Below are 23,638 nucleotides of genomic sequence, written 5' to 3' on the forward strand. Positions count from 1 at the left end.
CCCGAAGACAACGGGGCAGCTCGTCAAGGAGGAGGAATTGAAGAAACAGCACAGCGGAATAGGAAGAGGCAGATTAGGAAGACTGCCTAGCAACAGGGGTTTCTGGTGAGTTTTTAAAAAAAATTTTTTTTAAGAATGTTAATGTAATTTTTTAGGGGGCCCTCTGCTTTAGAGTCCCACCCTCCCTTTCTTTCTTATCTAAAGAACAGACGCACATTCCTTTTTATTGATTAGTGACGGTTGCTGTGTTACATAGTAGTGTTGTATTACTACACACATATGCTTGGTGACGGTGCTGGAAAGGTGAGAACTGAAGAATACTCTTCACTCTCTGAACTACTAAAAATGAAAAATGCTGATTTTTTTTTTATGTCAGAGCAGGAGAATACAATGACGTCTTTCTTGATTGCTATATTTGCCTTTGCTAAGGGGACGGAAGACAATCAAAAAAGAAAAGTAGGAATAGAACTGTGTATAGCTCAGTATTATGAAATTGTATTGATGATTGATGATGTTTCTTACTCTGGCTGAAGCTTGCTTGTAATAGATGAAACCACTGTTATAAGATATTTATATGCATGCATGCTCAATAACGGTATTAAAGCCGATAACCAAAAGCTTACCAATCCTGAAAGCGGAGTTCCAGCAGTTTTTGTGTTTATTAAAATTCAGCATCTACAAAAAGTGTAGCTGCTGACTTTTAATAAATACACACTTGTCTGTCCCACGGTCCAGCGATGCGGCCGCCCGGACCTTCACTTCTCTCCCCTGCCTCTCCCGGGCGCCGGCATCACTAGTGTGGATACCCGACTGTGACAGCTTGTGGAGTCACGCTGCATGTCCTGAATGGCTGGGCAGTCTTCTGGGACCTGTGACATGTCCCAAAAGATTGCAGGGAGGGAGGGGGAGAGGAGAAGCTGCCCCGGGGGGCCGAGAGGAAGTGGGAGCTGGGTACCTGTCAAAACCCCCCCACAAAAATAAATTACATGCCAAATGTAGCATGTCAGGGGGTCAGAAGTCCTTAAAGCGGAACGTCCACTTTTGGGTGGAGCTCCGCTTTAAATGTGGTTACTGTATTTGTTTTCTTTTTTTAGGATGTTTTGCCTTTATTTTCACCTGGTGATCTGGCCATAAGCCTGTTAAATTATTATTAATATTATTATTACAGTTATTTATATTGAGGTGACAATATAGGAAGTGATTTTACATTCTGTACATTTCCCCCCAGGAATAATAAATACTCCCAGCAATAAAAGATCCACCCCAGGAACAATAGAACCCCCCAGCAATAATAGACACCCCCCCCCCCCCAAAAAAAACACTAGACCCATCCCAGCAGCAATAGATCCCCCCATCAACAATAGATCCTCCACACAACATTATACCACCCCCCCCCCCCAGCAATAATGGACCGTCTGTTACAAAATACTATCCCAGCAACAATAGATCTACCCCTTGAAAAATAGACCCCAAGCAACAACAACAGATTACCCAGCAGGTAGCATCAATAAACCCTCCAGCAGCCAGCAACAATAGAACTCACCCTCAATAATTGACCCTCCACCAGGGCCGTCTTTAATATTGATTGGACCCTGGGCAAAACTTTTTGTGGGGCCCCCCATGCAGTTTTGCTCTCCACCTGGTCTGAGACACAATAAATAGCAGCTAGACTCAAAATTAGTTTACTGAATCAGATCAGGCAGCTATTGTGATTGGTTGCCAGAGGTTACAGTGTATCATTACAGCTCACTGACTGGTTGCTAGAGGTTACAGCACACATTAGGGCTCACTGATTAGTTACTAGAAGTTACAGCACATGATTTCTGCTTGTTGATTGGTTGCTAGAGATTATTGTGGATATAACCTCAGGGGCATGATGTAAATATCAATGCCGCCGGCCGCCGCTATTTACATATGAATACCGCACTATTTACATATGAATGCAGGTCATTTACATGTAAACACAGGGTCTACAGATGAGTCATCTGTACACAACAATAGGGCAGAGCTGGGCAGTATTAGTAGCAGCACTTCACACAGAGATATTGGAGCACAGCACAGGACTAAAACCTCAAGGGATGAGTAAATTTAAACCAGGATAGTTGGCAAGTATGAGGCAGCTGCTTTGGGCCCCACAACAATAACAGGGCCCAGGGCAGCTTCCCCTTTTGCCCTGCCTTAAAAACGGCCCTGCCCTCCACCATACCTCGGTACCCCTAAGTGCCACATACATTCAGTACTGAAGGTGCCGAAACTGTGTTCCCTCATGTTCCTGCTGAAAAAAAAGCCTGATCTAAGGTCCTTATCCGACATACATACACATATTTGGGCCAATTTAGACACGAGACAAATAATCTACCAGCATGTCTTTGGAGTGTGAGCGAAATTAAGAGTATTCAGAGAAAACACAAGAAACCACATGGAGAACATGCAAACTCCATGCAGATAGTATCCTGGTTGGGGAGGGGCTAAACCAAGGACCCCAGTGCTGCAAGGCAGAAGTGCTAAATTAAAGAATAAGGAATTTGGCTTATGTAGCCTACTGGACACCAATTGCTGCTCTGTACAACACAGTTTTTTACAGTAATAGAAAATGTAATGAAACAAATAATAATAATATTAGTGACCATAAACAAAATGTAGACTGTGAAAGTGGTTGTTTCCTCAGCTCTGGTAGTCATTGGAAATTTGACACCCTACACTGCAGTGACTCCATATAAAATTGATTAGTGTAATGTCCCCCCTACACTGGCGACTGGCTGTTCAAGGAAAAGCGGAATGTATCAAGTCCAGATTTAATTGAATTGCATCATATTAAGCTGATGTGTAAAATGCGAGGGTTCCTAAAGGGGTAATCAGTCAACATTCACTTCCATGAAATAAGACCAGTCTGTTTTACAACACAACAACCATTTAGGTTCCAACTGCTATTCCATTGGAATAGAAATTGGGATCCAAATGGTTGTTGTTGAGCAACAAAGACTGTCCATTCATGGAAGTGAACATTGACTAATACCCCTCAGCAACCCTCAAATGATATCAGGCCAGTACGTGCTTAGTTCAATAGAAAGAAGCCCAGATGTAAGGGGAACCATTGAACCCCAGAATCATGTTAGGTTTTTATGGTGCAAGAGTCTCAGTAAAATAAAATCTAGACTTATAAGTTCACTTATAAAGCACTTTCCTCCTTAGCCCTTGTACACACGGTCGGACATTCCGACTGAAAATGTCCGATTGGACCATATTGTCGGATAATCCGACCGTGTGTGGGCTCCATCGGACTGTTTCCGTCAGAATATCCGACGGACCAAGTTTTCTAGCTTGGCTATAAAATTTTCCGACAACATGATCTGATCGGACTTTGTCCGATCATGTGTAGAGAATTCCGATCGGAAAAAGTGCCACGCAATCAAATTCCTACACCAAAGCTATTGGCTACTAGCCTGAACGTAGTCCCGTCATAACAAAATAACGTCATCACGTTCTGAACGATCGGATTTTCCGACAACTTTGTCTGACCGTGTGTATGCAACAGTTTCGGACAAAATCCGTCGGAAAAAATCAGACGGATTTGGTTGTCGGAATGTTCGACCGTGTGTACAAGGGCTTACACACCCAGTCCCTTGAGCAAAGGGTTGATCTTTTGACATAATTCCCGGTAGAGCTGCCTAAGAATATATACTCTTTCCATTACTGTCTAAGACCTGACTAAAACAGCTACAGCTTTAAGATGAGATATCTAGTGACCCACACCTTTCTTCTATTAGGTCACTATTAGGTCCCTTATTGATCTTGGTGGTCAATGCAATAGAACATTTCACTCACATTCAATGTAAAAGGGAAATACATTGACCTTACATTGGTGGTCAGTGGGAGAAGGACACCCTACATTGACTGTCAGTGGAGAAAGACCCTGTTACGTGATGGCCATTTTTGTATTTATAAACCCTTTAAAGTTATTTTGTGGAAAGAGTTAGCTATACTCCCTTACACAAAATGTTAAAAGGGATATCCCTCAATTATATTTAAAAAATATGACCTGAATCTGCAATTACATGACACACCAGGTCCCTGACCTTTTTTTCTTCTTCAGTGCAGAGTGGGAGCGTCCTTCTTCGGGTAACCTCATCTCTGTCTAGCGACATGGGCACTTCCATTGGATCCATTGGTGGGGCCCTTACAAGATCTTGGAGACTCCAGTGACAATGTGATGAAAGCCAGAAACTAGACCAGTTGATGGTAGGCCCAGACTGCAGTGTTGGTTCGCCATGGGGGGTTGGGTGACAGTGGACCCCTAATAAAGGGGGAGTTTGAAGTTTTTTTTCCTATTTTTATAGGTGGAGGAGATGGCTTTGAGTGATAGGGAGGACGCAGGATAGGGTTATTTTTGGTTTTGTCAGATATACTGTAGGCTTTAAGAATGACTGTACCTAGGTCCAACACTTTATACAAATTCATGATGGTCCACGGTGCAAGCATGATATTGAAGCCTACTGTATTGTATTGTATCATAATAAAGCCTATTGTAAAGCATATTGAGTGGCTGCTTTCCTTATTTAGGGCGTAGCAGCCGTCAATCACTCACCTCTGCACAGTCAGGGCTTTCAATTAAAATAAGCTGCTCTGGGCTATATTTGGGCACTTCTTTGATAATATACATTTATGTTCAGCCCTACAGCTCATGGAAAGTTTTTTTCTGCAATGTCTTTTTACCATTTCTTGCCAGATTTTTGGTAATTTGATAGCCCAAATGTTGACTTAATAGGTTAATTTCTCTGCAGGTTCCAATTTGATACAGTTCTCCAGTAGAACACATTGACTGATTCATTACCACTAAAGATCTAAGGGAAATTAAATTATTGTATTTGGTACTAAAAATGGCACAGTCTGGTAAGGATGGCATTTGGACCAAGGAACGCAGAAGCTCCCACATATGAATGGTGAGATGAAGATCAAATGGATTACTTGTGAGGACAGCAGTGGGAAGCATCAGCTGGAGGACTCACATATACTGTTGAATAAGAACATCAGCCTAAACATACTGGGACCATCAAAGGTAAGAGATTACTTGGGTCATACACAGGGCCATCTTTTTTTTCTTAAACAAAAAGGGTTTTATTGAACATAAGAGATACAGCCAACAGTTCCAGAGCATAACCAGCGTATACATCTATTAATTTAGATCATACAGGAAAAAGATTTAATACATTATATTATCTTCACTGAGCCATATAAAAACACCTCCTGCTTCTTCTTTTCAAGTGACAAGCACATTCAGATTCCTCAGGTAGAGCTATAGGGGCATTACAGATCCCCTGCCCACACCTCCATATCCAGAAAAGTTTCCCTCTATCATGGGAATAAACGGTCATACACCAAATCTACTGATGCAAGGCCCAGGACATCTAGCCATGAGGCCCACATTTGATCAAATTTGCCACGTGTCTCCCCCGTGCTGATAGATACGTTTTTCCAAAGGGAGGGCATCACCCATTTGAGTAATCCACTCCTGCACTGTGGGAGGTTCAGTGGCCTTCCAGTATCTCAGAATCAGTTTACGAGACTGAAACAAAGCTTGTGCGATAGCCTTTCTAGGGGTATCCTCCACCGGGAGGCCATCTATTATCCCCAGCAAGCAATGTTTAGGATCCAATGGTATTTGGACCTGGAAGACCCTGTTTAGTGTCAGTAATTGCCTTCCAATACAGGTGTAGTTTCGGGCATTTCCATAGAAGGTGTATGAGATTGCCATGGTCTCTGCAACATCTAGTGCAGGAGGAGTCAGCTCTCAACCCCATATAGACCAGTCTAGCTGGCATGTAGTGCACTCTATGGATTATGAAGAGCTGCGACAGCCTCTGTGCCACGTTCATGGAGCACTGGGGTACCACCTGTAGGGTATCCTCCCTCTGCTCCTCTTCAAATCCACCCACATCTTATTCCCACTGGGATACTGTCTTCAAGGGGGCGTCCTGTAGGAAGAGATTCAGGAGCATGGCATAGCAGCAGGATATAAACCCCTTGTAAGTGTTAACCTCATACAGGTAGTTAAAGACTGACGTTGAATCCAAGGACCATTGATTCGCCCCCTTCTGAATAGCAACCACATGTTGGATTTGCAAATGGTAAAAGTGCATGGAAGCAGGAAGTCGAAAAGGCTTCCCTGAGCTCAGAAAAGGGCCTCAACCTCCCATCTTTGAAAATATGAATCATGTGAGACACCCCATACTGTTTGCATTTCAAGCCATATGGTAATTTGGTTATCTCCTGGTAGACACAGGGCTGCCTTTATTGATTGGACCCTTGGCAAACATTTTCTTGGTCCCCCCCACCCCATGCAATCATTACTGCTCACTGACTGGCTGCTAGAGGTTACAGCACACATTATGGCTTTCAGAAATTATCAGTCACACAATCAAGTCGTGAAACTGATCCAAGCGCACTACAATGACAAATCTCTCTCTATGTATACAGCTGCTGTTATAATAATCATAAATAATAAAATATGTGCAGGTACAATCTCAAAATTCCGCTAAACACAGTACCTACACATTAGTAGCGGTGTTAATGTGTAGGTACTGTGTTTAACGGAATTTTTTAATTGTACATGCGCATATTTTATTACACATTATGGCTTACTGATTATTTGCTAGCAGTTACAGCACATGACTTCTGCTTGTTGATTGGTTGCTAGATATTACTGTACATCTATATTGCTCACTGATTGGTTGCTAGAGTTTACTGGACATCCTTACCGAATCACCAATTAGTTGCTAGAGGTTATCGCACATTATTACTGCTTACTAATTGGTCGCTAGAGGTTACTGAAAATCCTTTACTGCTCAGTAAAGGGCTGCAAGATGTTAGTGCACATCATTACTGCTCACTGATTGGTTGCTAAAGGTTACAACTGTAGCGATGACACTTTGAACAAAGTGTCATTCATGTATAAATTTTGTTTTTTTCCCCAGAAAGGTAATGGGGTTCTGAGGGTTAATTATGTGGGTTAACTTTGACATCAGTTTGGCTGGGCTGTGTTAGATTTCTGACTGGTCATGTGTCCAGTGAGGTGCACATGATAGGCCAGAACCAGGCCTGGTTGGACGTTTTGGGTATCAGCTTCCTCAGATCCAATCAGTGGGTGTGCCAGGCCCCATCATTGGTGTTAAAAGGAAGGAATAGTACTACATCAATGGTGTCAGTGGGAGGAATAGTGTCCATTGCTGGTGTCAGTGGGCGCAATAGTGTCCCATCATTGGCTTCAATGGAACAAATGGTGCCCCATCATTGGTGTCAGTGGAAGGAATAATGCCTCATTGGTGGTGTCATAGAAAGGAATCATGCCCCTTCAATGGTGTCTGTGAAAGCAATAGTGCCCCATCAATGATGTCAGTGGAAGTGATAGTGCCTCATTGTTGGTGTCAGTAACAGAAATAGTGCTCCACTGTTGGTGTCAGTAGAAGGAATGTTGCCCCTTTGTTGGTCAGTGTCAGTGGAAGGAATAGTGCCTCATTGTTGGTGTCAGTAGAAGGAATAGTGCCCTACTGTGGGAGTCAGTAGAAGGAATAGTGCTCCATCATTGGTGTCAGTGGACGGAATGGTGCCTCATTGTTGGTGTTAGTGAGAGGAATAGTGCTCCAAGGGCCAAACAAAGGAAAACAAAGGGCTATGTATGGCCCACTGGCCACAGTTTGGAGACCACTAACTCTAGCACTGCAAGGTGACTTCCATTGCAAGGGTCAAATATTATCTTACTTGAATGAGAAAGAAAGTGATGTAAAAAAACACAATTTTAGAGCTGTCACCAAATGAGGGTAAATCTTCCAGTGGGGACACGTGTTCTGGTGACAACCGTCTAGGAACATAATTGTCTTCACTGGAGGTTTCCTTTTACTTTCTGATCTGTCTCTGGGACAGTTTTTATTTTGCATACTATTCTCTTTTTTTCTTCTAGAATTTGACCAAAAAGAATTGTGTAATTCTCATTTCTCACCATCACTATGCTGAAACATCTCAGTGTGTTCTGCATCCTGTGGCATCTAATAGCTACAAGTAAGTATACTTCAAAATATTATGATATTTGGGGGTTCTTTAGCTTCTGTGTAGAGCACACCAGTGAGCACGCCAGTCATGCCATTTAAGGTCTTGTTGGCCCACTTTTATTAAATGAAAAAAGAAAACAAGTCTTAATAACAAGAGGGTTGCCCACACAGGGGTTTCAGCTTTCCACAGCCACAATGTAATAATAAATGGAAAAATACCAGCATTACTGCCATTTAGGCTTTATACTTTAGCCCTCTTGGCCATATAACAGAGATCCCGTACAACTACTGTACCTCTTTTCAGCTTGCTTGCTGCTTAGCCCACAGCTTTGGGCCCTCTGACTATACCATGCAGACATGCATGCTTCTCCCTTGCTTGCCTGGACTCCTCGGGAGGGTGGAGCCCAGAACCCTGGTCCTGACTCTGCTATAAGCCCAGGACCCACCTGCTCAATCAGCCAGCCAGACTCCTGGCGGTTCTTAAAACCCGGTCCCAGGATTGGAGATTCCGTCCCACCCATAAAACTATGGAATCTCCGGGCTCCAGGTCCCCAACTGGATTTTTTTAAACAATGAAGAAACTGAAAAGACAGTTTCCTCCCAAACAAAAAACAACTCCCCTGGAGCCCCTCAACCTGCCTGGTTGAGAACCCTGCATCCTTCTGCTGGTGGGGTACCACACTACCACAATATACTTGCCAGAGCGAGTAATAAGACGAGCCGGGGTCAGGAAACCAGAAGTCAGTACAGTGAGGAGCAAAAATCAGGAACAGGAATCAGAAGGGAAGTCAGCCAGGCCAAGTCATACACAGGAGCACAGGAAAGAACACACTAAGCCCTTGTACACACGGTCAGACATTCTGCCAACCAAATCCGATGGATTTTGTCCGACGGATTTTGTCCGACGGATTGTGTCCGAAACTGCATACACGCGGTCGGACCAAGTTGTCGGAAAATCCGATCGTTCAGAACGTGGTGACGTTATTTCATTACGACGGGACTACGTTCAGGCTAGTAGCCAATAGCTTTGGTCTAGGAATTTGATCTGAGCATGCATGGCACTTTGTCCGATCGAATTTCTCTACACATGATTGGAGTATGTCCGATCGGACCAGTTTGTCGGAAAATATTTCCAACAAGTTGGAAAATTGGGTCCGACGGATATTCCGACGGAAACAGTCCGATGCATACCACACACAGTCGGATTATCCGACAAAACAGTCCGATAGGACACATTCCGTCTGTATCTCCGACCGTGTGTACAAGGGCTTAGAGGTCATAGACCACACAGGGGCAAGGAGAAAATGAGCTTATCTGCTTAAATACCAAAAAGGGTCTGGCTGTAGGCTGGACTAATGAGGCGGGTAAATGGTAACCAGGTGAGTCATGGTGGTAACAAGTGACTGGTAATTAAACGACAGCTAAGTAGCTTCTGGCACTGAATGAAAAGAGCTGCTCATTAAGTAACAGGAGCTCAGCCCTGATAATTCTATATTTAGAGGATGTTATTTTTTTTTGTTTGAGCTCTTTGGACATACTACAGTACATTGCATGGTTCCCAGGCTCTCCCGCTAATACCTGGAGCCTAAGACATCAACCCACTTCAGAATGAAGAGCAGGGAGAGACCGAGGCACATCCATGTGCCACTTCTGGTTTTACATGTTCTAATCCCAATGAACACGTTCCTGTTGAAATGACTGTGCATATAAGTGGGTGCTGTAATGGCAATAAATAAGTCAAAACAAAAAATGTTACCAGCACACCAAACTTTGGTGACATTTTTTGTTTTGACTTCCGGTTTCACGTCTACCATTTCCTGGCTGACACAGACAAGGGGCACACCTAACCAAGTGGATCTGTGCTTGGTTACATGCATTGGAGGGCAGGGGAGACACTGGGGTCTATTACACCCCTAATGTCTCCAAAAGGAGTACCTTTCACCTGCCGGATCTCATAGGGGTTTATTAATCCCTTGTGATAGCAATAAAGTAAATATATATATGTAAAGTAAGTAAAAATAAATATATAAAATAAAAAAATTAAAAAATTAAATTCTAATAAAATATATTGAAAAAAAATGACCCTAGCCCCTGTTGTCCTGCACACACCTGCAAACCCATGGTGCACACGTGTACGTAAACCATGGTCACATCACACATGTGAGATATTGCCACAAATGTCAGAGTGAGAGCATTTATTCTAGCACAAGAGCTCCTAGGTTACTCTAAAATGATGAACTGTAAAGGCGTTTAAAGTGTCAACCATGGAGATTTTAGGTACCATTGTTTTTTGCGATATCACTGGTGCATGCAATTTTAAGACTTGACATGTTTATGGGTTTTATATTGTGTGTGTTTGCACTAAAATAAATGTTATTATATATTTTTTCCTGAAAATGTGATACTGAAAAACATTTGAGCAAATATTGTGCAACTATCATCTTTTTATTCTACGGGGTCTCTGCTTTCTGAAAATATATAATGCTCTAGAGGTTTAGGTAATTTTATGCCCAAAAATAAAGATTTTTACATGTTTGCAAAAAAATTTTAAAAACTGCTAATGCCGAATTAGTTAAGTTAGCGTTCTTTGTATTTTATTATTTTTTGTATGTATTTCTTTGTTATTTGTGTACAGTTACTTTCTTTTTGCTTTTTTATTTGACTTTTTTTGCTGTCAGTTTTTTGCTTTCTGTGAAAAATATAAAACATAGTAGACTAATGAGAGGTTATTTCTTCACACAAAAAACAGGTCCAGAATAGTTACAAGGGGCTTCTGTAACCCTCAGGAGCCATTTAAACCAAAGGCACCTAAAGCACACCAAAACACACCTTAATTTCGCCTTCCTCATTGACTCAAATGCAGTTCTCCAAAATATTGGTATTTTGTCATGCTTATTCACACTGAAATTTTGTGAACATGAAAACACATCATTTGGCCCGTTCTTGTTTGTGAACAACTGTGCTCAATACCACCTTCTCACTCTATCCATGCCATATCAATGCTTTCTTTGTAGGACAAACTTCTGTGATAAATGTGGAGAAGCAAACCACCACAGTAGGGGGTACGGTCACTCTTCGGTGTCAGCTGCAGACCATCCGTCTAAATGTTTTCCAGATCACATGGCAAAAGGAGACAGGCAACTTCTCTGGGCCAATGGCAACCTGCAGCAAAGTGTATGGCGCGAGACTCCTTGGTTATGCTGCCAATCGGACAAGACAGTTTACAACAGACACACTAAATGTCTCATCCATCACAATAAACCCTGTCCACCAGGAAGATCAGGGATGCTTCAAATGTATATTTAATGTGTACCCACTGGGGGCAAACTCTGGAACAATCTGTCTGGATGTATATGGTAAGTGCTGGGATTGTATATACAATGCATAATTAAATTTCAGCAGATTACTAAAGGTCAAGGCTATGGGAACATAGGTGTTTCCACAGTGCAATGTTTATGTGACCGATACATTCAAAGCATTTGTAAGCTAATAGTTTTGCGGGTGTGGTATATTAGCCTCTGGTTTCTTTACTAGTGTTGACCTGTAGCACAAATATAGACATATGAGCACCACATGGACAGTCAAAGTAATGTCCAAACGTTTAGTAAACTATCACATCGCAGTGGTAAAGGTGCAACATTTTGGGGCCCTGACCCTATATGGCCCCAAAGTGTTGCAGTTTTTCCACCGTGATGTGATCACTTTAATAAATGTTTGGACATTACCTTGAGTACCCATGGTGTGCTGGGGACCAATGCTTTGACGTATAATGTTACCAGTCTCCAGCTGGTAATGAATTACAGTACTCGCTTACTTCTTGCCATTTTCCAGGAATGTGTGCGATGGGAATTTGCTACATGGTCTATAGCACAATTGGGATACTTTAGTGGTTTCAGCCAGAAGATATCTAGTCTTGCCTTGGAAACAGTGAATCTGTAGTCTTGTGCCATGCCCCTGGTGGTTGTGGCATTGTGGCCTCTGTTTCCTTACCAGTGTTGTCCTGTGGCACAAAGCAGAGGCTTTAGTGGCATCAGCCAAAAGATAGTTTTGCCTTGGCAAGATAAGGAAATGTATAGTCTTGTGCCATGTCCCAGGTGGTTGTGGCATTGTGGCCTCTGGTTCCTTACCGAGTGTTGTCCTGTGGCACAAAGCAGAGACTTTAGTGGCATCAGCCAGAAGATAGTTAGTCTTGCCTTAGCAACATAGGGGATTTATACGCATATGTCATGTCCCAGGTGGATGTGGCATAGTGGCCTCTGGTTCCTTACCCAGTGTTGTCTTGTGGCACAAGGAAGGGACTTTAGGGCATCAGCCAGAAGATAGTTAGTCTTGCCTTAGCAACATAGGGGATTTCTACGCATATGTCATGTCCCAGGTGGATGTGGCATAGTGGCCTCTGGTTCCTTACCCAGTGTTGTCTTGTGGCACAAGGAAGGGACTTTAGGGCATCAGCCAGAAGATAGATAGTCTTTTCTTAGCAACATAGGGGATCTGTAGGCGTGTGTCATGTTTCAAGCAATTTTGATGTCCCAATGTGTTCTGCCAATAATTTTAAGCACGCCCATAAACCTCTTGGGGAAATTTTGGCTGCAGAAAGCAGAAAGCGAGTAGCCCCGAGTCTAGGACAGCTGACCATTTTTACTTAAGGCATGGAAGACACGATCACTGAGCAAAAATAGACATTGTGCTGGAATATGATCCATAGCAGGAGACTATGAGGCTATCATTCATGGTTATGTGGAGCCTAGTCATTACAAAGTTGACCATTCTGGTGGTTGCTGAATGTTTGGTAGACCTATGTTGTTAGAGGTACCTCTGAAATATTTTCTTGGTGGAGTTGAAAAAAGCTGGCCATTCTGATGGTTGCTGAAGACAGGTTCAGTTGACCCAGGCTGTTGGAAGTACCACTATTGGCTGGGTTTGACAAGAGCAGAGGTATCTAAACTTTCTACACAAATGCTCCAGTGTCAGTGGAAGTAAAAAAAATGATATAGTGTCTGTAGCCAGTAGAAGTGCCCCATCATTGGTATTAGTGTGAGGAATACAACTGATCCAAAACACGGCAGCAAGGCTGATAACAGGAAAAAAACCCTGGGAATCCATCTCTCCTTCGCTGAGGAGCTTACATTGGCTAACCGTAAAAAATCGGATCACGTTCAAGACCCTTTGCCTCACCCACAAATGCGTGCATAGAGAAGCTCCGCAATACCTAATGGAGAAAATAAATCATTACACACCAAACCGCAGTCTTCGATCAGCCAACAAAAACCTCCTCTTCGTGCCCAAAGCCCGGTATAAATCCAAGGGGGATCGGAGATTCGCTGTCCAAGGGCCTCGGCTATGGAATGCTCTACCAATCAACATCCGCCTGGAAGAAAATCACCTGGCTTTTAGGAAGAAACTCAAGACCTTCCTCTTTTAGCAGATGATCAAAGCTCGCCACAGCGCCTAGAGGCGATTCAGTTCGCATTGTGCGTTATACAAGTATTTCATTCATTCATTCATTCATTCAATAGTGCCTAATTGCTGGTGTCAGTGGGAGGAATAGTGCCCCATTGTTTGTGTCAGTGAGAGGAATGGTTACCCACTGTTGGTGTCAGTGGGAGAGATAGTGCCCCGAGGACCAGATAATTGTTTCTTCTACGTTATGGAAAATTCATCTTTGTGCAACTATCATCTGGTTTTCTAATGGTCTCAGCAGTTGGGCAGAGCTGGAAATTCTGTCATATCTCACCATATATTTCATGTGGAATTTGGAGAAATCACATTTTTAACAGCATCATAGCTATGAATTGTTCTTTTAGGTTCAAAAACAGCAGAACATTACACAAGAATGGATTACCAAACTGATCCAAATTCTTCGATATCTGTTTTGCAGGTACGTGCACTTTCTTCAACATTTTGGTGCTGAAGGCCCCTTCCCACTTCAGCTCTCTTAAAATACCCAGTCAGGACCTAGGGAAGAGCAAGGTGTTGGGTGTCCACAAACTTTTGGCCAAATAGTATAATAGGCCAGAGTCAGAAAATCATGCTTTAAGTGTTAGTTCACCTTTACAGAAAAATGTGAAACTAACACCGGACACTCTATCCACCTCTCGGGTCCCCATTGTACTTACTGTACCTCCAGAGTTGCCTCTCCAGTGGTCCGGGGATTTGAAATCCCCACTCTTCTCCCTCTTCCCTGTGCAGTGCTTCTGGGATGGTCCAGATCTGTTCTGATTGGTCAGTGCCACCACAGTGAATTAATCTGGTCCATCACAAAAGCACTGCACAGAGAAGAGGGAGAAGAGCATGGATTTCAAATCCCCAGACCACTGGAGCGGATGTGGGGGTACTAAAATGTTGGCAACCCCAGAGATAAGTAGATCGGTGGACCTCAGGGCTAGAGAACGTGTCCGGTGTTAGTTCACCTTTATATTTTTTCTGTATAAGTGAAATAGCCCTTTAACCACTTCAGCTCTGGAAGGTTTTACCCCCTTCCTGACAGGCCATTTTTTTCTATACGGCACTGCATTAATTTAACTGACAATTGCATAACCGTGCAACGCTGTACCCAAATAAAATTGTCCTTTTTACCCAGAAATAGAGCTTTCTTTTGGTGGTATTTGATCAACTCTGTGGTTTTTATTTTTTGCGCTATAAACAAAAAAAGACATATTTTTGATTTTCTACTATAATGCATATTCAATAAAAAAATGTAAAAAATCTTGAGACTGGCTAGTAGTAAACTGGGTAAGACGATTCCCGACGCGTTTCGAGGTTTGAAGCAATTAAACCTCTTCTTCAGGGTATAGTGGTTCATTGGTTGTCTGTAAATTAATAAAAAGCAAAAACAAATATAATAAGCAATTAACAGAATATATGAATAAGCATTACATATTGAACATATAATAGAATAACACTATGAGATCTAACCATGTTTCTTGAGATGTCAGGAGAAAAGTCCCATAGAGGAACCTGCTTGTTTTTGTAGTGATTTTTAGTGGGGCTGTGACATTGCGGCAGACAAATCTGACACTAACTGACACTTTTTGGGGACCAGTGACACCAATACAGTGATCAATGCTAAAAAAAAATGCACTGACACTGTATAAAAAGCACTGGCAGGGAAGGGGTTAACATCAGGGGCAATGAAAGGGTTAAAGTGTTTTTAAAGTCTAAATTATAAATTCCTGCCAGATTCTCTATTAGATTCTGGCATACCATACTATGAAGGTCATTTCTAAAAAGAAGCATTGTAAATACCTCTTTAGAGCTATCTTCAGGCCAGTCACGTGACTCGCAGCCACTTTACAGCTTCTGCGGGAGGCTGAGCTCTCCCTCTGACGTCAGGGAGATTACTTGGCCCCCCACAGAAGCCCTGTCTTGGAGCTCTAAAGCGGTTACGTGACCGGCCTGAAGATAGCTCTAAAGCGGCCACGTGACCGGCCTGAAGATAGCTCTAAGAGGTATTTACAACGCTCTTTTTTAGAAATGAGTCTCACAGCATAGTGCCCATATGCCTGGGCACACCCTTTTCCTGGGGTTGGCAACCATACCGAGCCTCAGAACCTGGACAGGAAAGGTGGCGGAGGTGGAATTTAGTGGAACCAATCTGTATTTTCCTCCTGCAGCAGCTGAAAGTATGCTTCTCCTCCTCTCCCTTTTTGTCAATATGCAGCTGCCACAGCAGAAAAATATAGGGGATCGTTACTAATATATGCCACCCCTCTGTTCCCTGTTCCTCTTCCTTCTGTTGCCCGGGCCCTCCATGCACTCCCTTGCACCCCCTTCCACCCATTGTTTCAGGATGGAGAGCAGGGAAGAGGCCAGTAAATATGTTAAACGCATGTGTGTTGGAGCTTTGGGGTGCACACCCTAATGCAATAGGCTGCGCGCACCTATGTCTCCCAGTGTGGTATGCCAGGCTCTAACAGAGGGGCTGGCAGTTAATTTTTAATAATAGTGGCGGGACGGAGACACAGAGAGGGAGCTAACAGGCAAAGAGGAGGGAGGAAGGGAGGGGAGAGAGGAGAGCAGAGGGACGCACTCTGACCACAGTGGCCAGGGCTCAGCAGTCCTGATTTTTGTGGTCAGTACAGAGAGGGGATACAGGAAGTGGCAAGTTCAGGGAGGTTTTTTTTACAGTTTAGAGGGGGGCAGATTACACAGCACAAGCACTGTGCTGTTTAAACAGCTTTAAGGGACCAGGTCTCTGAATGATTTTTTTTTTTGGGGGGTTAACAAACACTTTAACTGTGATCACTTGGTGTGTTTTATTACTGTGTGGGGGATGGACTGACTCGAGGAAGAGACACATTTGTGTTCTTTATTAGCAGGAATCACAGATCTGTCTCTCCCTCCTTGACAGAACGAAGGTCTGCCTTGTTTCTGTCATTCCCCTGAACGGTCACAGGTGGCTAGTGGCCATCACAGCCACCGGCCCCACTGATTGCCTCCCGCTGTGTCCAATCACCGTGGGAGTGGGGCTCCACGGCGCGTGCACAAGAGCTGATCACAAGAATCACGTAAAGGTACGTGATTTTGCGCTAAAAGGCTGCCCTGCCGCAGTATATGTACATGGGGTGGTCCTTAAGCGATTTGAAAGGAAAGGTGTCTACTTAGAGTGTATCCTCTATCTCACATTGTGAACTGTGTTGGAACGTTAGAGTGGAAGATCATTTTTTTTTATAATTTCTTACTACAAGTAAATGTGCTTATAACTGGTATAATTGTTTGTTTTCTTACATCAATAACAGATAAGAGATAATGACCCGCCAGACCAAAGAGAAGCCTCTTCACATATTCTGTTACTTCTGCCCTTTGTGATACCTGTGATCGGTCTGATAGTCCTTGTTGGCTTGAAGGGAGATTTAAGAAAAAATTGCTTGGTAAGAAGTCATAATAACAAATATGTTAATAAATCCATACTTTATATAAATGTATATGAAAAAAAAAAAAAAAAAATATATATATATATATATATATATATATATATATAAAACAAAAAAAAACAATGGGATTTCTGCACAAGAAGTATTTCATGAAAAATTAAAAACCAAGAAATTACATAATTTTTTAAGATTAACAGTTTCCGGCTTGATATATATATCAATTAGACAATATGGAACCAATTAACAATTAGATAACTGATTAATCAAAAAACTATTAACATCCAACATAACATAATGTTGAAACGAGAGGGGCACCAGGTGTATCAGGTTCCCCATATCTCATGAGGATATTGTCCGCTGGGGACCTATTATCAAGAAAAAAATAAACCTTTATACTGTATGTATATCTACAACATCACAAGATACATACATATCATAATCTGGAGTTAATGCTAAAATAAATGAAAATAAAAAAAATAAACAAACAAAAATATTTTTCAAAGAAATAAATACAAATCAGACTCAGAGTCCCTAGGGGTATAGAGTTTCTAATTGATTAATCCAATAGACTTCCCGTTTCCTTAAATCAAGTTTTCTATTCCCCCATGCAGAGGCGTAACTAGAACCTTCAGGGCCCTGATGTAAGAAACCATGATTGGCCCCCCTGCCCCTCTTCCATCCCAGCCCCGGGCTTCCAATTTTAGGAGGGTGTCCATGGACATCCTCCCAAAACCATGCTTCCCGCATGACCCCTGGGACATGCATCCAGCGCAATCATAGCGGCCCTTTACCATGTGATCAGCTGATCGCATGTGAACAGACTTGAAGGTTATCCGCAGCCCTTTCCTCCCACGCTGTGTCTGTGTGAGGAAAGGACTGCCATCAACTGTCAAGAATGTCAGTAAATTGTATACACTGATAACCAGCACCCCAATCATCAGTGCCATCTATCAGTGCTCATCAATGCCACCTATCAGTGCCCATCACTTGCACCTACAAGTGTTACCTATTAGCGCTCATTAATGCTGCCTATTAGTGCCCATCAATTCTGTCTATTAACACCACCTATCAGTGCTCATTAATGCTGCCTATTAGTGCCCATCAATTCTGCCTATCAGCACCACCTATCAGTGCTCATTAATGCTGCCTAACAGCATCCATCAGTGCCACCTATCAGCACTCTTCAATTCTGCCCATCAAAGCCCATCAATTCTGCCTGAGTTCTGCCTATCAGTGCACATTAGTGCCTCCTATCAGTGCTCATCAATGTGGCTTATCAGTGCTCATCAGTGCCTCCTATCAGTGCCCATCAGTGCCTCCTATCAGTGCCCATTAGTGCCTTCTATCAGTGTCCATTGGTGCCTTATATCAGTTACCATGAGTGCCTTCTATCAGTGACAATTAGTGCCTCATATCAGTGCCCATTAGTGCCTTCTATCAGTGCCCATTAGTGACTTCTGTCGGTGCCCATTAGTGCCTTCTATCAGTGCCCATTAGTGCCTTCTATCAGTGTTCATCAGTGCCTCCTATCAGTGTCCATTAGTGCCTTCTATCAGTGCCTTTTTTCAGTGACCATCAGTGCCTTCTATCAGTGCCTATCTGTGCCCATCGGTGCCTTCCATAAGTGCTCATCAGTGAATGCTATTAATGTCCATCAGCGCCGTCTGCCTTCTCAGGACAGCACGGCTCTGAGCGGAGGTCGTGTGTGTCATGGAACAGTAGTACAGAGGCAATGGCATTAACGTTCTATTTGCCCGTCCGTCCTCTCACGCAGGGGATGAGAGAGGACACACAGCTGATCTCACTGCTCCCCCTTCTCCCCCCTCCCCTCCCCTGTGTACTCCATGGGAAATGTGAGCTTGTTAGCTTCACACTTGACTGCCCACAGAGCACACAGGAGAGGGGAGAGGGGAGAAGGGGGAGCAGTTAGATCAGCCGTGTGTTCTCTCTCATCCCCTGCGAGAGAGGACGGACGGGCAAATAGAGTTAAATCCAATTGAGAATCTGTGGCAAGACTTGAAAATTTCTGTTCACAGACACTCTCCATCCAATCTGACAGAGCTTGAGATATTTTACAAAAAAGGCTGGGCAAAAATGTCCCTCTCTAGATGTGGAAAGCTGGTAGAGACATCCCCAAAAAGACTTGCAGCTGTAATTGCAGAGAAAGGAGGTTCTACAAAGTATTGACTCCGGGGGGCGCCATACAAATGTACCCCACACTTTTCACATATTTATTTGTACCAAATGTTTAAAACCATTTATCATTTTCCTTCCACTTCACAATTATGTGCCACCTTGTGTTGGTCTATCACATAAAATCCCAATAAAATACATTTATGTTTTTGGCTGTAACATGACAAAATGTGGAAATTTTCAAGGGGTGTGATTATTTTTCAAGGGACTGTATCCTTTTGGTTTCATGATCATTAAATCCATGTAATTTTTAGGCTTCATTCACACTGTGTGATCACATCCCTGCCATGTGCATTGCTGTGTTTATTTGCACAAGGATGCACAAATGTTTCGGGCATCCCTGTGCCAGCAGTCTCCAATCTATAGGGACACAGCAGCTGCACAGACACAGCCACTGTGTCTCAATATCACATCTGTGTGGGTGCTGGGGATAGGGCCCAAACATACCCAGGGTGCGTTTGGGGCCATGCACCCACACCTGTATGTATGTCATATTCGGAGCAGCGGCTCCGTCCGTTTAGTCACTGTGTCGCAATAGACAACAATGGGACTGTCGTCACAGGGATGCACGCAACACAACCCTGCATATGGCTCACATGTAATCACCCTGTGTTCCTTCACACGGGCCTTAGATTTTGTCCTGTTATCTAACACAAGCGTGCCTCTGAATTTTCCAGATTGGTGCTTCAATTTTCAATTAAATACACACTTTTTTTTTCTTAGGTCCCATTCATTGTGAAGAAGGCACTATTCTCACCAGTTCCAATGCATCCAGCACCACCACAGACAGAAACAGGACTGGATTGAAACAGATTAAATACTCCTATAAACAATGTTATTGTAGCCCCTGCAAATCCCCGGGTGTGAACAGGCCCAAGGCATAATGTGTACATATAGCCAAAAGTTTTTTTTTTTGTTTTGGATAAAGTAGGAAAGGGTAAAACCCATTCTTAGGTATATATTTATTTACTTTGCTGTCTGTGTACTTTTGGAGAAATGTTCTGTCCCATGGACGCAATAAGAAGTTAGAGGAAATCCCCCAAAATTAGGTGAATTCCCCTCTTGGGGCTTATTTACACAAGCCATTGGGGGCGAAAAAAACATTGGGCCAAGCTGCATGTATAATGCCAACCCCCCCCCCCCCCCCCCCATTCCCTTCCAATCACTCCTCCTTAATTTGCAAAGGAATCAGCTGGCAAGAATTAAACCCACTGTTGTGTTCAGCAGGTGCAACTGCCCCTCAACTGCCTACTAGTGTAAAAGAGGCCTTAGAGCATGGGTGCTTAACCTGTGGCCCTCTAGCTGTTTTGTGGAACTACAAACCCAATAAGGCATTGCAGGCTGCTGACAGTTACAAGCTTGACTCCCAAAAGGCTGAGGCATGATGAGAATTGTAGCACCCGTGCCTTAATCAATTATCCAGTAAACAAGTGTCCCCTTACCTCTTGTTCTAGGGTCAACTCTATGGACAGAGAAGCATAGGGTCTGGTCCAAGGGTCGGGTCCCTAGCCTTCTGGCCTAGATTTGTGTGGTTCCTGTCCTTGTCAGTCTTTCGAGAAGGAAAGCCTGCCCCTTTTCAGTGTTATTGAGGGGAATTGGCTGGTACTTCCCGAATGTAATTAGGTGGGAGCAATGGGAGCGATGGTGGAGCTCTTCGACCAGGGCTCTCCATAAGCTCTCATGGTTCTGATACTGTCCTGGTTGGGACGAGGCTGTACCTGTCTGGCTGTGGACTGGGGTTGGAGAAAAGCCTGTGGTGTATGTGCTCCTGGAGTGGCAGTCCAGGGGTGCCATAATTCTCACTGTGTTCAAGGTACTGTGAGTTTTGTTGGCACCATGGTCACTATACTTACACACTTTTTTCACACCTGCCTCTAGGGCCAAGCCTTTTGGCTAGGACCAGAGGAATTTTTGATTCCTGGCCGAAGGGCCGGCCATTGTATTGCACAATGGCCACTTTCACTTCCTTCTCCCCACTTTCTTTTATTTATTTATACCAGTGTTGTCACTTTTTTTATAATCTTTTGTTGATTGTGTACACGTTTTGTCACTGTGTGACTGATAAGGTGTGGGTCCTCGGGCAAAGTCTTGGGAGGGTGTGGACATGGCCTTCCGGCTTGGTTCGCCCTCTCTCATGGGGTCCCCCTTCGGGGGAACTCCACCAAGTACTTGGGTGGGTCTGTTTCACCGGACCCTCCAGAGAATGGGGTCTGTCTGGTTTTGGCCAGACGGGCCATAGTGAGTACCTCGGCCCCCGTCTGGGGCCTAACGTCCCGGGGATCACAGGGAGGACCATAGTACACCCGTTGCATGTTTTGTGTCACTCTTTATGTGTGTGCACCTTTTTTGGCACTGCGTGGAGTTTTTGGGTATGTTTCACACGCCACTTGCTTTTAAAAAAAAAACATTTTGGTTTTACCCAACATAGGGGGGTTATAATTTGACATAGGGTCTAAACATCTTAACTCTATCAAAAACAAAAACACATTTTTGAATGTGGAGATCATGATGTCACCGCCCCACCTCTCCATCTTGACCAATCAGAAAATGCCATGTATTCATTGGGAAAATGGCAAGTGTTCTCTGAAAGGTGACCATGTTGAGCGAACAACTTCCTGTATTCACTAAGCAGCAGCCCAGCATGGAACCCGGTAAACAGCAGTGATCACTAGAGAACTTGCGCCTACCATAGTGATTTTCAGCTCCCATGTAGATTCAACAGGTACAGTATAGAACATACATACCTTCATGGGCCCAAGCTGGATGTAACTATTGAAAATTATCCATACCTAGACTTCAACTTTATTATTATTATCATAAACATATATGAATAAATATTTTTTTATGTTTTAGGTCGCTAAATGTAAACACTGTTAATTTTGACGTAAAGTTCTGATTTATTTTTTGTCCTAGTCTTTTTACTAAAATGCCATTTTCATATTAGTCGTATTTTAGTCATCTGAATTGTTACATAGTTACATAGTTAGTAAGGTTGAATAAAGACACCAGTCCATCCAGTTCAACCTGAGTGAGTGTGCGTGTCTACAATTATCCCTACTTATTTAAGGTACCCATATAGCACTGTCAATTTACACAGCGCTCCACACATACATCGGGCACTCACATCACATCAGTCCCTACCCTCAAGGAGCCCACAATCCAAGGTCCCCATTCATATACTAGGGCCAATTTTGGACAGAAGCCAATTAACCTACCTGCATGTCTTTGGAGGGTGGGAGGAAAGTTTAATGCACCCCGCCCTGTGCACTCCCTCTCTCCCATTTACTTCCCCATCCCCACTTGCAGGTTGGCATTATAGGCAATACGGTTTCTTTTTTTTTTTTATATATATTTTAAAGTCACGCATCTGTTTGTCAAAAAGTTTGTTTGTTTATGAAGCTTGACTTTATTTATAAAGACATTATATATCACAAAAGCTAAGGCTCCTTTCACATGGGGCGGATCAGTTTTAACAGACTCCGCTAGCTGAGTAGGCGGATGGCAGCCTGTCCGTTTTCATCCGGTCCAATCCGCTGGACAGATGGCGAATGTATCGACCACCATGTCTGTTTTGAGTTGATCTTTCGGTTCGGATAGCAGGCGGGTGTCAGCGAGGTGGCCCGATTGGATCCACCTTAAAAACAGACAGGCGGACCAATCGTGTGAAAGGGGCAACAGTAGAATTTTTAGTTCTAAAAATTTAAAATTTTCTGAATGATACGATTTTCTAATGATGAGTGGGGTCAAAATTATGTTCTTTTTGACATTAGGGATAATACAGTATCTGAAGAAGGAAGGACATTTTTTCTTAAAGTGTTACTAAAGTAAAATTTTCATTAAAATAACAAACATGTTATACTCACCTGCTCTGCACAGTGGTATTGCAAAGAGCGGACTCCATCCTCCTCTTCTCTGGATCCTTCCACTGGTGCTCCTGGCTCTTCCTCTTTTTCGTGTGTCTCCATAACAAGCAGTTTGCTATGGAGGCACAATTTGTGTGTCTCCATAGCAAGCAGTTTGCTATGGAGGCACACAGTGTCTGCGCACTCCTGAGCTGTGTTTGTCTATGGAACTGCGTTCCATAGACTTACACATCAGGATTTAGCCCTGCCCCCACTTCCTCCACACTGCATTTGATTGACAGCTGCAGCTGCCAATGGCTTCTGCTGCTCGAATGCTGTGTGAAGAGGATGAGAGGGGGGAATAGATGCAGACGCGCACAGCGCTAGAGCTATTCACCCTTCTCTTCTCCTTCACACAGGGAAAGAGAGGGGGCAGAGAAATAGAAAACATTTTTTACCGTAATGTAAAGGAATACAAGATATGTAAAAAAAAAAATTTTTTAGCTTTAGTATCACTTTAAACTAAATGATTTCAGTAAATGTTGTTTTCGTTCAGGAGAAATTGTACATATTGTAATGAAACCTTTCTTAAAACATCTGGCGTGCCATTCAAATAGCAGATCTGAATACCATGTTTTGGACTTTCTAATTAAATTAGTTGAGTTAAAGTGGTTGTAAAGTTAGAAAG

General features: G+C 43.2%; 1 protein-coding gene and 1 long non-coding RNA gene across 4 annotated transcripts; one reads left to right on the forward strand and one right to left on the reverse strand.

Annotated features, from left to right (window-relative positions):
- Nucleotides 1–258: 258 nt before the first annotated feature.
- LOC143981727 (OX-2 membrane glycoprotein-like) lies at nt 259–22,401 on the forward strand. Of its 3 annotated transcripts, XM_077479775.1 has the most exons (8): nt 259–303; nt 4,094–4,239; nt 4,782–5,056; nt 7,955–8,052; nt 11,057–11,398; nt 13,847–13,920; nt 16,781–16,912; nt 19,832–22,401. In XM_077479775.1, exons 4-8 carry the CDS (start codon nt 8,001–8,003, stop codon nt 19,913–19,915), a joined length of 684 nt encoding a protein of 227 aa, XP_077335901.1. In that variant the 5' UTR covers nt 259–303; nt 4,094–4,239; nt 4,782–5,056; nt 7,955–8,000; the 3' UTR covers nt 19,916–22,401. The 3 variants fall into 3 exon arrangements, with proteins under 3 accessions (XP_077335901.1, XP_077335902.1, XP_077335903.1); XM_077479776.1 differs by lacking the exon at nt 4,094–4,239; XM_077479777.1 differs by lacking the exons at nt 259–303; nt 4,094–4,239 and adding an exon at nt 311–456.
- LOC143981728 (uncharacterized) lies at nt 14,647–23,206 on the reverse strand. The gene is made up of 3 exons (XR_013274354.1): nt 22,972–23,206; nt 16,770–16,881; nt 14,647–14,851 (listed from the first exon to the last, which is right to left on the reverse strand). It is a non-coding gene; the product is annotated as an uncharacterized LOC143981728 (long non-coding RNA).
- Between the last annotated feature and the right edge of the window lie 432 nt (nt 23,207–23,638).

The sequence above is a fragment of the Lithobates pipiens genome, unplaced genomic scaffold (assembly GCF_037356315.1).
Source record: "Lithobates pipiens isolate NorthernLeopardFrog02 unplaced genomic scaffold, aLitPip1_a1.2 Scaffold_16, whole genome shotgun sequence".
NCBI classification, from domain to species: Eukaryota; Metazoa; Chordata; class Amphibia; order Anura; family Ranidae; genus Lithobates; species Lithobates pipiens.